Raw genomic sequence first — 15,551 nt, forward strand, 5'->3', positions numbered from 1 at the left:
CTGATTTGAATATGGTTTTGAGTTTCCATCAATTTGTGATTGACTTGAGAAAGTGGACGAAGAAAGAAATCAAAAGACGGAAGGAAGGAAGAAAAAGAATTGGAAAAAACAAAAGATTACATGGAATGCTACGTGGCTGCCACTGGGACACAAAATTGTTAAATTTTTAAAGGTCAAAGCATGGTAATAGGGTGATATTGTATTAAAATAAAAAAATATTGGGATAAAATTGTGCAAAAAATACTATAAAAATAGGGTGTGCTTGGATAAAAATATTGGCAGTTTTGTGTTTTAACCTGAAAAAGAAAGATGAATCAAGAACACAAAATTGCCCCAGGTTTAAAAAATAATTTATTTGAAAAAAAAAAGTGTTTTCCCCCACCCTGAAGTCTGCATCAATGCAACTCCTTCACGTGAGCAGCAAGCTCCCCCCTCACAGACTCCCTCCCTGTAATTTTTGTTAAGTGTTGCGTTGCTTCTAGGATCCAAAAACAAGCCAAATCCATAGAATCAATCCGTTTAAACTTGATAATTATTAGAGTCAGGTTTAAATTTTAAAACTTTAAATATAAGAGCCAGTTCTAATGGATAGAGGGACTAAACGGGCTGACCCTGTAGGGTCAAGGGCCAGCCCTTTTAAGTCTATTTATTTATTTATATTTTAAAATATTATTTATTATGATAATATTATTGATATTTTTGACAATGTTTCAAATATTTAATTGTTATAGTAGGTTTTTAGAATTAAAATTTATATAATACTTTGGTTTGTTTAATATCTTTTAGATAAAGTTTGATTTGTTTAATTCTAAAAAATGATATATTTGAACAAAAAAGTAATTGTTTAATCTAATTTAGATTCTAGACAATAATTTGATTCATGTTGCGTATATGTGTTAATATTTTTAAATTATATTTTTTAATAATAGATTATTTTTATATTTATATGATTTGTATTGTATGACTTGAATTAAAAATTTATAAATTTTAATGTTTTATTATTTAAAATAAAGAAATTTTTATATAATCAAGATACTGTTGATATTAAGATTAAAATGTTATCTATATAATTTAACATTAAAATAAAATTTTATATTATAATAAAATGAATGAATTACTTTTAATTTAAAAAAATAAAAAATAAAAAGACTTAGAAACTCGCAGGACAAACTCTAAGTCCTTTATCCCTAGAGCTGAGCTTCAGATATAAACTCTTTAAAAAAAAACTTGAGTTTCAATGAGTTAGCCTTTTTAATTCTAAGCTCATTAAAAGTCAACCTTTTAAGATCGGATCAGTTTGTTTTTTCAGCTCTAGTTGCTTGCAGCGAAGTTCAATAATCATTCGTTCGAATTTATTATGTAATTATGAGATGAATCTAACGATAAATTGGAGGGGTAAAAATGTCCATATGGAAACATGCGTCAAGCAAACAAACAAGTTATCAATTTTCACTAGTTTCGATAAAGTGGAGAGAGGGGAGACGCCAGTGCTTGAAATCCAAAACCATAAGAAGAAGAAATCTCAGAACCGAGATCTCGGAGAGTGTAAAATGGAGTATTGATTCCCAAATGGAAGTCCAAGTTGAGAGGTCGGGGTCCTGCAACTGCAAGATGAGTGTTCTCCTTCTATTTTGTCTGTTACTATTCTCAGATTGGCAAATAGCTGCCGCTCGAGCGCTGAGGCCTGGCTTCCTTTACACCAGGACCAGAGGAAGATGTACTCCGCAGTAAGATCTCTTCTCTCAACATTTTAATCCAGTTATGAACATTCGTATTATGTTACGCAAATTGCCTGAACTGTTAATGCGAAGGTTCTGGAGTGGAAGGAGGGAGAAGTGGCCCAGAATGGTACCGGAGACGTCTACTGTGTGGAAGGTGTTCGGTTCCAGGACTTACGAGCGGTACAGTTGGGATCTGACATTGGCGGAGGCGACTGCGAGGAACGACCAAGAGAACGCGTTTGGGAGGCTGGTGAAGGAGGCGAGCGCGGCGCTGCTGAACTCGTACACGAGAGAGGGGTATCCGTACAGACCTTGGCAGGTCAAGACGCTGCTCATTCAAGCATTGGTGTCGGAAGCTGCAGCTTCGTCTCAAGCCAAGCGCTTCTCATCGGCTAATCTTGCTTGTGACTGATCCTATCAACCCCGCTATATCACACTCTTAAATCCATTCTCTTGTTGGTGTGGTGTGATCTTCGTGTTGATTCGGTGCATTTTACTTACTGGTTGTGTGTCTCTCAATTTAGTATTGATTTCACTCGTCAATCAAATCTTGAACTTGCTTCGTCTTTCTACATTTATCTTTTATATTTGCCTCCTACTCGTCGCCGACATTAGGTTCTGCGAGAAACTCAATCGAATCTATTATGCTTTAGCATCGCAACCTTTTTTTCTTGGCCAACATTATTGTGACGTTTATTAGCTGAAAAAAATGTGTTCCGTATTTCCTCCAAACAAGTCAATACGAAAATTATTAGATCGATTAAGCTGCAAACGGCGGAAAATGCTACAGACAAATATTCGGTGCGAATAGCTTCTTATATAGATAAAATTTTGATTGACAAAAAAGAACATCGGTAAAGCTAAGGCAAAACACTTTACAAAGTGAATGGGGTGATCGATAATTTATGACTTTTTTAAAATTTTGATAAAAATAAAAACTGATCGATAATTTATGAAGGTTGAAAAATGAAAAACATCTCTATCCATCATGTGATTCAGAGACTCTTAACACCAGTTAGAGTTATGAAATTTTGCACCAAGACTTGTGAAGTGGCATTAGATATTCACCTAGATATTACTAGAAAAAGGTTGCACTAACATTCGACTTAATTATCTGATGTACTAGTATTTCAAAATCTCAAATGCTTAAAATGAAAATGGTACACATGGTCAAATTAAGATTGTACAAAAGTTTTTCGATCCTACCTAACCTTATTTGACTTAAGATAGTTCAGTCCAATTCGGTTTATATAAACATTGATTCTTTAAGATTAAAAAAATTGAAAAAAGTCAAACTATTTCTTTGGGTTGAATTGGACAGGAGATTGGACATCTGGACCACCTAATTCAGTCCTATTAATTTATTTAATATGATCATAATTAATTTATTCTTGATAAATGCTTTAAGTGTAATTGATACTAAGGAGATAATTGTATGAAGATTTGTTGAGTTTATTTCTAAATTATTGTTATAGTATAGTACTGTTGAAGTTTGTTGAGTGTTATTTTTATTGAAGTTATAAATTTAAATTATTTGGATTGTAATTGAAATATTTTTTTCTTCTTATTGAAAATTACTATGAATTTATTATGATTACAAGTGTTTTTATTATCTTAATTGAGTTTATTAAGTTGAAATGAATTATTGCCTCTCATAAAAAAAAAAAAGCTAAGTAAATATTGAACTAACAGGATCAATCTTCTAGTCCTATGAACCTAATCTAATCCTATTAAACTTCGAATTATCATTTGACAAGATTGAATAACAGGTTGCTTAATCCAATTTTTTTCATGAAAGAGATTGAGTTTTAAGTTAGGTTAAAATTCAATATTTTCTTGTCTTTTATGTAACTCCAGATGATTAGATAAGATGTGAAACTTTAAGCTTGTTAATGGGAGTTCCAAATAAAAAAGCAGCTTGTTAACGGGCCATACAAGTTTGGGCCTATTGGTGGGCTCGTTTGAATTTATGCAAACTGCTTTTTTTTGAAAACGGAAATGGGCTTGCGCTGATTCCCTTTTTTTTGGCGGGGGTGGGTAGGGGTGAAAACAGGCCAACTTTTTATAGGAGTTATAACTAGATTTATTTCAGATCTAACCTAACTTAATTATTAAATAAATTTAAATTAAAATTAAGTATTTAATTAAGTTTATTTAATAGAATAGGTTAGACATATTCTGTAATGCCTATCCTATGAGTCCAATAGGTCAATTTATTTATATATATATATATATTATGTATCATATCACACACATATTAATTTTACTATATAATTTTTAATTAATTTATTTTTTATTGCTCTTAATTATATTTTTAATTATATTTAATTTATATATTAATTTTAATATTATCGCTTTATTTTCATATTATATTATAATTAGTAAGTTCTTTCAATTTTTATATATTATAATTGATAAATTAAGTTATATATTACATATTATAATAACCTTAAAGTATATTTAAAATGTTTAAAATTATAATGTGAGTTTATTTAAAAAGTTTTATTTTTAAATAAATTTTTAAATAAATTTATAAGTTAGGTCAAGTGTTAAGTAAGTTTAAATTTAAATCGTTAAAAAAAAAATTTGATAAAGACTTCAAGTCAGTTTTTGATTTACCAAATACAAACTCACGTTTATTTGACCAAAGTTTAATTGACGCGGGGGGCTCTCTGATCGGTGCAACCCTAGAGCTTGAAGATCTTTTTCTTCTTCAAGATGGGAAATTGATTTACAAATTAAAAATTTAGAAATATCAATAAACATAAGCGTAGTCGCTGCAGATCAGGCATCCCAAGAGACCTGAATTTTTCCCGAGACAAAAAAGGTCGACTATTCCCTCAAGTTAAGCCCTTCAAATGGCTGGCAGAAAGCTGGTTCGCGACTTGTTACTGTCCAAGCGATCTCTTTTTGTTCAATTAACGTCTCGCCAGGTTTGTTTGTTCGCACATTTAATGACAAAAATCTATTTTTGTTCCTAATATCCACGGGTAACATTCTCTGTTTGCTCACCGACCATTCCCACCATCCGGGATTTCCAATTTCACAGGCTTCAAGCACGAGGTTGCGTTTGCTTACTGCGGATAGGTGTTCGAGTCTTCGTGGATATGGTGTCTTCAATGAATTCTCTAAGAAACTGAAAGGCGAAGCTGATAGGTAAATCACGATATTTAGTCACTCATTCTTTCGGCCATTGCAATGGTGGCAAGATATGGACAGCGATAGTAGAGATCTTTTTATTTATTTGTTTGTTTGTCTTGTTGAAGGGGAGTCCTTTATTATTACTCATCATATGAGTTACCACTTAAATTTTGGAACAGTCACCTTTCGCTTATGCTTCTCTTTGCTTAGTATGGCTTCTTCATTTGTCTATCCACGAGTTTTTCTTCCTTTCTCTTGCGTTAATAACTGGCTACTGTACGTGTTTTCTTGTCTTTCCATGGCCATAGAAATCCAGAATTCCAGCAGTCTGTGAAGGAGCTGAAGGATAAAGCAGAGGAGCTGCGAGGGGTAAAAGAGGGACTTAGAGAAAGGTAAATCTTGTATTGTGGCGGCCTTATTGCAATGTATTGTTTTTTTAGTTCTTAAAGGCTAAGACATACTGTTGTATGTCAAGGCTGGGTGGACACTTCAATGTAGGGCCTGAGATGGTGAAATGGCGAATGCAGAACAAAGCAGAAAACTGAGCAGCTGTACAAACAGGTTGATGAAGTGTGGACAGATGCTGAAGCTGCCGCAAATAAGGTATTATCACAGTTCATGTTGAAGTTCTGCCGTGCTCCAAATAAGTGACTCACAAATGGAAAATCATTGTCTTTCAAAAAGACCATTACACTTACATTGTAGATGTTTTGTGATGGAGGATTGAAGATTTATGTTAGTCATAGAAAAATATAAAGTATAAATTGTGTTTATTTTGTGATTTAGTAATTGTCTTTGGCTTTTTTCTTTTTTTTTTCTTTTTTTTAAGTTAGGGGGTTTTTCATTGATTTTTGAATTAGGTCCTTTATCTTTTCTTTTCTGATTTTATTTAGGTTAAAATTAGTTTATGTCAATATTTGTTTGTTTGTGTCTGGGTATAAATAGTCCTAGGCCCTCTCCCCATTTGTTAGACCTTTCTGCCTATTGAATAATATTGAAAATATTTTATCATCACACTCTCCTTTGCCTACATCATTTTGCCTCCATTTAGACTGCAATGTATTCCATTCACATTATATTATTATCAGTTCTGGGATTTGTGGCTTAGGGCTCTTATCTATTGTAAATAAACTGCTAAGTTTCTAATTTCCAAAAATAATTCTTTTTGCAGGTTTCTGAAAATGTGAAAGAGAAGATTTCATTTGCTACTGAGGAGGTTTGTCTGAAAATTTTTAATTGGCAAGGAAGTGGCAAGGGATGACATTTGATGGTTTGTTGTCTATATTTGTTGTATAACTCAGGTAAAAGAAACTTTTGGGATTGGAAAGCAGGATTCTTTAGGATCTTCTGGTTCTCTGTCTGAACAGGATGCTGATGCAAAACAAGAAAGCCAGACCTCATCCGAGGATGAGAAACATCAGAAATCTGGGTCCAGTAATGCTGCAGACTCTTTCTTTGGCAAATTTAAGTCAACCATTTCTTCCCCAAATGTTTCTGTGGCCTTCAAAAAATTGAAGGAAGCAAAGATAGCCAACCTAGCCAAAAAAGGATATGATATTGTGAAAGAGGAGATAAGTAGTAATCCGACAAAGAGAACGCATGTTCCTTTCAAATCAAGTGGGGAAACGAGTACAAGAACAGAACTTCTTGTGGTGCCCTCACAACAATCGTGGTGGGCTAAGAAGTTTGGTCAATTTAAGGAGAAGGTAACTTGTTAGGAAGTTTTATGTTATTGGATGGTCTTAACAATCTTCCCATCAATTTATTTCTTTGCCTTCTATTTAGGTGAAGGGCCATCCTATATCCAAGCGATTTGTTCAGTATAGTGACCCTGTGAAGTCAAAGGGCCAGGAGGTGTGTTATACTCCTAATGTTCGTTCTTCTGCGAACATAATTACTTGAAAACTGTCCATATTTGACTCCCAAGTCATCATTTATTTGCATGCTAAAACTGACAGATTGTAGAAGACTTGCGTGAAAGATATGAGACCAGTGACAACCCCATTATTCACAAAATACAAGAGTAAGCCCTGGCTTCTCTTTCACCCCCCTTTGTGCTTAGAATTACTGTGACTGGTTATATTCCAAAATAGGTTAATTGCTAATCTACTTTGACCCTATTACAGTATAAATGATAGCATGTTTCAAGAGTCAGATGCCGCACTATCATACAAGGAAATTTGTCAAAGAGATCCGTATGTCTCTTTCATTTTGTTTTCATTGTGGCCACTTATATTTTACCAAGTCTTCTTGTTGACATCTTCCTTTGGCTGTGTTTGCATGGCTTAGTTATTTCTCATTGCCGGAATTTGTGGGGGAAGTTCAGGAGGCAATAAAACCAGTGCTTAATGCTTACGTCAAGGTTAGTGCTAGACTATTGCAGAAATGTTGGAATTCTTATTCTTTAATGTGCTTTTGTAGTGCAGTTCATTTTTTAACATGATAATATCTATTCGTAGTCAAGTTCATTTTTTCCCTAGACGAATTATAAATAATCTTGAGCAGGGAGATGTTGAAGTTTTGAAAAAGTATTGTAGTCCTGAGCTCATTGAACGCTGTAAGGCAGAACATGCTGCATACCAAAGTAATGGTATCTTCTTTGATAACAAGGTGAGCGTGCTAATTTGTTTAATCTTTTCATTTTTCTTGTTCAAATTATTTGCTTTTGAAATGTGTTGATAACACCTAATGATATATCGAGTATAGATAAGAAGTAAAATTTAGCAACTAGTGGTCATAGTAGAGAAGGAATGCGTCTTGTGCTTTTACAAGTTGTAGTTATTATTCTTCTTATCCTTTTCTCCATGGTCTCTTATAAAGTAATTGTAATCACACTAATGCAAGTTAGATTTAGATTAGTTCGGGTTACAGCCATGTCTTGTTATTGGTGCTTCTCGTAAATAGCGGAACTCTACTTTTTCGTCTAGTATATTCATCAGGTTCTGTCCGTAAACTGTTCAGGGTTACCTAGAGTCACACATACACTACATAAACAACTAGAAACACACGATAACAACTAAAGCTAAAAAGCACTATTGCAGCAAGGGAAAGGATTGAGCAAAAATAGTATTTAATGGACCAAAATTGAATCAAAAGGGATAGATAACTTCCTTAAATCTACTAAAACATATAACCCGCAAACCACAAAAATTTAAGGAGTCATCAAATAGCATGTCAAGCATTTCCATCCTTTTTTTCTTGAAATCTTAACTTATATAAAACAATTGTAGATCGTATTTATATACTTCTTGGTTGTTATATTTACCTGTATAATGTATATGATTGAGCTACATTCTCCTTTCGAGATATAGTGCCCTTTGTAATGTTTGACGTCTGATGCAGATTTTGCATGTATCCGAGGTTGAAGTGAGAGAAACCAAGATGATGGGGTCCTCCCCCTTAATCATCGTAATGGTATATGAATATACACTTCTAGAAGGATTTTGCTAAATCACAAGATTAGGTGACTGAATGTATATACTTGGTGGTGAAATTAAAAGTTTGTTTTCTGTTGAATGAATTTTCAGTTTCAAACACAGCAAATCTATTGTGTACGTGACAGGAATGGGTCAATTACAGAAGGAGGCAAGGTAAGTGATGCTTTTTTCTGCAAGTGATGTACCATCTGGATGGGGTGAATGAAACACGAATTTGTTTCCGATTGTTTGTGCAGGATACAATCCACACGGTTTATTATGCTTGGGCTTTACAACAAATGGAAGCAGAAGATCGAGGAGAAGATTGCATTTATTTGATGTGGAGACTAAGAGAGATGCAACAAGAAGGAGTCCGAGCCCTCATTTAAATCACTCTATTCAAAAACTGCTGAGGCTGTTGTATAATTATTGCCCCCGTTACATTCCTGCAATGATTCATTGTCTTAAAATTAGTCACGTTCTTATTATTTTTTAATAATATGTCAAGCTATTCTGCTGTATGCTTCTCTATAATAAGAATGTGATAGGGTATTGAATAATACTCCCTCCCTCCCATATATATATAACACTGAGAAAGATTTAACATTTCAAAATATAAGACATTTCGATGAAGAAAAAGATTTGTTAGTGATTCTTTTTTAATATTACATTTCTCATATATTTTTTCTCATCCATATAATTTTTTAATGGAATATTAAATGAAAGGTATTTTTAAAAATTTATATTTTGTCTTAAAAAAGTAAGGTTGTGAAGTGTTTTTAATGAGTTTTATTGGTGTGTGAAATTTTGTCTAAAAGTGTTTTATAAATTGAGATGGAGGGAGTATCTAAGTATTTATGGTTTGAGTCTAGCCAAAAAATGTTAAAACAAGCTGGTAGTATTGCATTTTCCAAATGTTTTATCCTTTTAAGCAATGTTGTGAAAATCAGACCGGAGTGGACAGTTCAATCACCACTTGCTAATTGAAATACAAATCTAGCAGTTGAGTTGGGTTGACTTAGGTTGAATCTATTAGTTTTGAGAGAATCAAATTTGACTCGAAAATAGGAGTGAGTTAACTTGAGTCAAAGCAAAAAAAAAAAAAAAATAGACTAAGTCGCTCAAATTTGTATTTTTTCTTTTCTAATCTCTAATTCTCTTCTATCTTCCCTTATCTCATATTTGATATCTCCTCCATGGCTTAAGCTTAATTTCTAACTTTTCCTCAAGTCTTTGCTTCTAGTTCTAGCAATCCAATCTTTAGCATCTAGATCGAAAGCTCATGAGTTGTGATATGATAGCATGCCTCTACATCTACTATTTTGCTTCAAGATTGTGAGCTTGTGCCAACATGTCTTTGCCTCTAGCTCTAATGGTTTAGGTGTCTAACCTTTAGCGTCAAGATTCCAAGTACCATTGATAAATTAATATTTCATTTATATATTTGTGTATATAAATATTATTTTCATTTAATTTTTATATCACCGGTTCAACCATCAATTTTACTGGTTGAACCATGAAAATCATGACATGTTGCTCTTTTCAGTTCAATGTTCAATTCAGGTTTCAAAATATTACTTTTAAGATTATCTATGTTTGGCTGTGGTTGCGTTGTCGTGCCAGGGGAGTGTGTCTTCAAAAAGTGCAATTTATTTTACTTTTAAATTAAACGATGAGTTTCTAGGATATTTTACTACAATTTCCTTAAATATAAGCGCTTAAAATTAAAGAGAATGAAAAAAAAAAGATGAGAAGCATGTGAGATTTGCATGGTGATAATAGACATGATATTGATAATAATAAAAGAGAAATTACAAGAAATAAAAGATGAAAAACTAAAAGAAAAGTAAAAAAATTCTAGTACACTGGAATTACTATTTTGTTAGGAGCTAATACTTTACTGATTGTTGGAAAACTCTTTGTTCTATTGAATGCATGGTTTGGGGTGATGCAGGGTCAATGTTTGAGTTTTGCTTTGGACAAATAGATTTGGGGATTGAGTTGTTGAAGTGTTTAGAGGCATTGTGTGGGCCTATATGCATATGGTAACTTCTCTTCTTATAAGCACAAAGTGACAATTTTCTCATGGTTCCATACTTCATTTTTTTAGGGCCACCAGTTGTAATTTTTCTCATAAATTCCTCTTGTTTTTTTTCCCCAAAAGGGTGTGCATTTGACCAAATCTTCCTCATTAATCTCTATTTTTAGCCTAAATAATTGGACTTAGGGTAAAAATCATATTTTAGCTCAAACAATTACCCCTCGCATATAAATTTGGTCGAGCTCGTCGAATGCCAAGTTTGTATAGATATCTGAATTGTTCCATCTTTCATGCATTTTTTATGTTTGCAGCGTGGAACTTGAAAAGAAAGCTCTTTTGAGTCAAAGTTTCAAATAATATTTTATTGACGGGCTGGCTCATTCTTAAAGAAGGACTCTGAATATAGATCTTGCTCTTTATTTGATCCCAAAGGTGCAGAGTCCTCCTCTAATTTATCAGTCTAAAATAGTTTGGTGCTCTCAAGTAGTTGCCACCTAAACTTTTCATCTGAAACTAGTTCTAAAGGCCATGATTTGGCTTTTACTTTAGTCCATCATCCTTGAAGTCATCAAAAGAATGCCTCTTAAGCTCTTCAAATATGCTTGGTTCGAAAGGCTAGTGTTGTGCAAAAATCCTTTGATCTGGTCTAACTCAAGATAATTTGATCTGGTCTTGATAAAAATTGATCTTTCAAAACTAAAAAATTTTGTTGACTTAATTTTTGGGGAATGGGTTGAAGTGTCGCGCCCTTTAGGGGTGTGTCAGGCATGCTAAAGGAGTGTGCCCCCAAATGGTTCCAAACACCTAACTTCTAAAATCGAACGGTGAGTTCTCAAAATTCTTTAGTACAATTTTTTCAAATAAAAGTACTTAAAAATAAAAGAAATGAGAAAATAAAGATAGAAAAACATGTAGAGATTTACATGGTAAGAGAAAACATAATATTGATAACGATAAAAAAAATTACAAAAAGTATAAGATGCATGATAAAACCTAAAAAAAAAAACATTGGCACGCTGCTACTATTTTGCTAGGAACTAGCGCTCTGTTGGTTATGAGAGAACTCATTGCTATTTATTATAGGGATTAGTGAGATCTATAATGATAAAAGGAGTCGTACTGAGTGATTTTGAAGTGACACAGGTTCAATGTTTGAGTTTTGCATTGAACAAGTAGATTTTGGGGTTGAGTTATTGAAGTATCTAGAGAAATTGTGTAGACTTATATGTTTGTGGTGGTTTCCTTTTTTATAGATACAAAGTGACATTTTTTTCCATGACTAGGGGCAAAACTAGGATGCAAACTGTGTGGGGCCAAAATTTATAGAACAATATCAATATATACTATATTGTTAGCTTTTTATTTTTTAAAAAAGTTGAAATAAGTGATTTCATTAAAATAATTTTATAATATGAAACTTATAAGATAAAAATACTTTAAAAATACATAATATCTTTAAATGCATAATTCTATTAGTTTTAAAAATAAATATGAAGAATAAATAAAATATTACATTTTAAAAATATTTTGGTATATTCACACACACACACACAAAAACATATCAATTTAAACAATAATACTTGATGTGTGACTTCCAAATTTTTGTTTTAAAAATAAAAAACTTACACAATGACCAGGCTAAAGTATAACTCTCCTCTAATTTAATACAAAATTTTATTTTAATTTCTTAATTTTATAAATTATCTTTTTAGTTCTCTAATCATAACATTGTTAGTTTAAAATGATAATTTTTTTATCAACCGTTGTTATTTTAAAAAATTAAACATAAAATATTTTGTCAAGATTTAAAAGTTTAATGTAAAAAATTTTTGTTAATGAAATTAACAATGTTAAGATTAGAGGACCAAAATATTATTTTTTTAAAATTAAATAATTAAAATGAAATTTTACATAAAATTAAAAAACTAAATATATACATTAGCCCAATGAATACAAATATTTTTTTAAAAAAGAGCTGTTTTCTAATTTTAAAACTATTTTTTGTTTTTAAAAATAAAAAAGTAAAAAATTTGTTTGGATAAGTGTTTTCATTTAGTTATTTTTAAAATTATTTTCAATTTTTGTTTTAAAAAAAAGAAATAACTCTAAGTTGTTTTCATTTTCTTTTTCTTATTTTTAAAATACATTACATTCAATTATTAAAATTATAGTTATCTTAATTAATTTTTATTACTAATCACCAAGACTAACTACCTATAACTATCACCATCAATTTATTTTTTTAATTCTAAAACTATTTTAAATCAAGTAACAAAATGAATTTTATTTTATTTTTATTTTAAAAATAATTTTAAAACTGTATTATAAAACTGTTTTTAAAAATAAAAAATGAGAATGAAAACCAAACAGGACCTAAGTTTGGCTCCTTTTTCTATCAAAAAGAATAATTAATATTAGCCATAAATAACCATGAACCAATAGCAATATATATATATATATATGTATATATATTTCATTTCTATTTAATTTAGCATGAGAATTTCACAATACCCATGAAATCACATAAACCTATGAGCGTTAGTTTTGGTTTGTTTGTGCGAATTAGAATTATGTTTTTTAAAAAATCATTTCCCATTACCCTCAGATAACTAAATCCCTAAACAGTTTATACAGAGGCAGACAGGTTATACGGGCCCCCCTTGACATATATACAGATTTGCCCGCACTCATGATTCCATGCTCCAATTTTTAGGGTCATTCGCTCCAGTTTCTTTCGTAATTTTCTTCACTCTTGCTTTTTGCAAAATGGAGTGTGCTCAACCGAGTATTGTTCATTAACCACCCATATTTTGAAAGCTGGGCTTTGGCCAAACTTTTTTTTTTTTAACTCAAATAATTAAGGTTGGGGCAAGAATCATATTTTAACTTAAACAATCTAAATTTAAAAATTCATTAAATTTATTAATTTCAATCCCTATTTCAATTATCTCTTTCAATATCTCATCAACATAACTTCTCACCACTTTAATTATCTCTTTAATCCTCTTAATCACTCGTGATCTACAGTTTTAATAAAAATCCCTTCGGTGCCTTCTCAATTTTAAAATTCTATTTGTGAAACTAAAATTCTCAACCTTAAAAATTGGTCCCTTTAAATTTGAGATTTCCGGTGCAAAGAAATAAACAGGCTCCTTTTTATCAAATACAAATACAACTCAACAGATAAGAAGTCTGCTCGAGATTGTGATGGGGAAAATAATATTAAAACTTAATTAATGTCACACTGCTTATTTTGCCCGTGATTCTACAGTTGAAAAATGTCATTTCTCTAATCCCGTTTGAATCAAAATTGCTAACTACTTAATTTCATCAAACACACATAATGCAGATCAACATTGACGTTCGGCTTGCCCCAAGAACGCGTCATTTCGTATTTAAAAAATTATTGTTATCGTGTTACACTTATATTAATATTTAAAAAAAAATTAGCATTAGCACGAATAAGTGCACATAGGTAAGCAGTACTTGCCCGCACCCAATAAAGGCAAGAGGAAATAGCACTTGCAGTTGCAGATACATTGGCATCACGTTATTAGGTTATGAAGTCAAAGTTCACATGTTATTCGAACACAGAAGTGGGGGTGTCGAAGTTCACATGATCTTCTTCTTCTTCTTCTTCTTCCTCTCCTCCTCCTCTCAATATCTTCCATACCTTAACGAATCCTTCTGAAACTTCTAATAACGACACTTTGTCAATTATAGGTGGTAGTTTCTTGAAACTTTGAATCTGTAATGCGTAAACTTAAGAATCGTATACATTGCACCTTTCTTCGTTACGATTTGATTCTCGGGCAAAGTTGTACATTCTCCAATAATATTAAAAGGATTAGTATTACTAAACGATGGAATCCCTCTAGTGTTTACTTATAAAACATCTTTTAAAAGATATCTTATTCATAAGATATTTTTTAATGTTATGTAATAGGTTTTCATTTTTACCTCTCAATATTTTTAATTATCGATCTAGTAAATTATAGATATTTACTGAGGGGTAAAAATAAAGTTTTTGATAATTTTTTTTGGAAAATTTAATATTAAAATAAATTTTAAAGATGCATGAAAATGTTAGGAACAAATTAAAGAAGGTAAAGTATAGAATTGACATAAAGTTTCAGGGGCTGACTATGTGTAGACTCCCTCCATTTCTCTGTTTCATTGGTTAATACACTTGATTTAAAATCTGCGAGTAAAATTACAAAAGTGGATTCTATTATTCAATTTTTTTTAAAACATCTAGATCCCAGATCAGGGGAAAAAAGGGGAACAAACAAACTTCTCTTGTTGCGTGATATTAACGAATGAGCAGGTTACAAATGAATATCATAATTGCGGTAACAACTCTGTTAACTCGTGGGCTCTGGTGTAAACGTTATCGTGGCCCCAAAAGTCGACGCTGAACCCGTCGCAAATACTTGGTTCACCCGTGAGCGGAGAGAATGGAATTGGAAATGCGGGTCAGCAGCATAATCACCCACTCCCGCAAGTTCGCTGTTTTCACCGGAATTATCAGCCGATAGGACTTCCGACCAGAAGTCCTCGTCCAAAGTCTCCAAAGTTGGCGTTTCAATATCATTTGTGGACACGTCATTAGTTTACGTTCGACATTGTCACTGGTAGTGAGGGTGGAGGCGTCACTGATACTGATAGAACATTGCCGGGGAGACAGCGGGGCACAGTGCTGTTTGATCTGGGTTTTGATGGTCACTGCGTGATCGTCATCGTCATCATCATTGGCGGAAGAACTCACGGGGTTTTGTTTTTTCTGTTTAGGGTTCCGATTCGTAGGGAGGTTTTCTTGGTTTTGTGGGAGCCTCTTCTTCAGGCGGGTGTGCCACACATTTTTTATCTCATTGTCCGTGCGTCCCGGTAACCTCGCTGCAATTGTCGACCACCTGCATCATTAAAAAACATGTTTAATGTTTAAACATGGTATTAACATTAAGCACTAGATACTTCCTTCCCTTAATAATAACCTTACGCACTAACCAATGTGCCAGCCTTTCATTTGCCTTTTTTAATTTTTTTTAATTTGGTGGAAAAGCAAAGGGTTTTTTATTTTCTTAGGAAGGAGCACGTGAAAATGCTGCAGCTGGAGTGAAGAATCTCCGCAGCATACCAACTTATCCATATCGTCTTGATTTTGCTCCCATCCAATTAGCTTTTCGGTCCAGCTCAACTCAAATCAAAGAACAGTTTAACCACATCATTTCA

The 15,551-nt window shown here is 32.4% G+C and overlaps 3 protein-coding genes across 3 annotated transcripts; 2 read left to right on the plus strand and 1 right to left on the minus strand.

The window, feature by feature from the left end:
- Nucleotides 1-1,457: 1,457 nt before the first annotated feature.
- LOC129300606 (uncharacterized) lies at nucleotides 1,458-2,382 on the plus strand. The gene is made up of 2 exons (XM_054939181.1): nucleotides 1,458-1,727; nucleotides 1,812-2,382. The coding sequence occupies exons 1-2, from the start codon at nucleotides 1,570-1,572 to the stop codon at nucleotides 2,131-2,133; spliced, it is 480 nt and encodes a 159-aa protein (XP_054795156.1). The 5' UTR covers nucleotides 1,458-1,569; the 3' UTR covers nucleotides 2,134-2,382.
- A 2,007-nt stretch (nucleotides 2,383-4,389) lies between these two features.
- LOC129300608 (mitochondrial import inner membrane translocase subunit TIM44-2-like) lies at nucleotides 4,390-8,799 on the plus strand. Its single transcript, XM_054939183.1, has 14 exons — nucleotides 4,390-4,654; nucleotides 4,771-4,877; nucleotides 5,171-5,254; nucleotides 5,390-5,465; nucleotides 6,034-6,078; nucleotides 6,164-6,568; nucleotides 6,648-6,716; nucleotides 6,821-6,885; nucleotides 6,989-7,057; nucleotides 7,152-7,224; nucleotides 7,368-7,472; nucleotides 8,205-8,276; nucleotides 8,390-8,452; nucleotides 8,536-8,799. Exons 1-14 carry the CDS (start codon nucleotides 4,580-4,582, stop codon nucleotides 8,665-8,667), a joined length of 1,440 nt encoding a protein of 479 aa, XP_054795158.1. The 5' UTR covers nucleotides 4,390-4,579; the 3' UTR covers nucleotides 8,668-8,799.
- A 5,958-nt stretch (nucleotides 8,800-14,757) lies between these two features.
- LOC129300607 (transcription factor MYB15-like) lies at nucleotides 14,758-15,483 on the minus strand (the record flags this gene model as incomplete). The annotated part of the gene is made up of 2 exons (XM_054939182.1): nucleotides 14,758-15,232; nucleotides 15,457-15,483. Coding segments are annotated over 2 exons (502 nt in total), but the record flags the coding sequence as incomplete, so codon positions are not given.
- Between the last annotated feature and the right edge of the window lie 68 nt (nucleotides 15,484-15,551).

The sequence above is a fragment of the Prosopis cineraria genome, unplaced genomic scaffold (assembly GCF_029017545.1).
Source record: "Prosopis cineraria cultivar Desert tree isolate PC_DT_omini unplaced genomic scaffold, ASM2901754v1 PC1674, whole genome shotgun sequence".
NCBI classification, from domain to species: Eukaryota; Viridiplantae; Streptophyta; class Magnoliopsida; order Fabales; family Fabaceae; genus Prosopis; species Prosopis cineraria.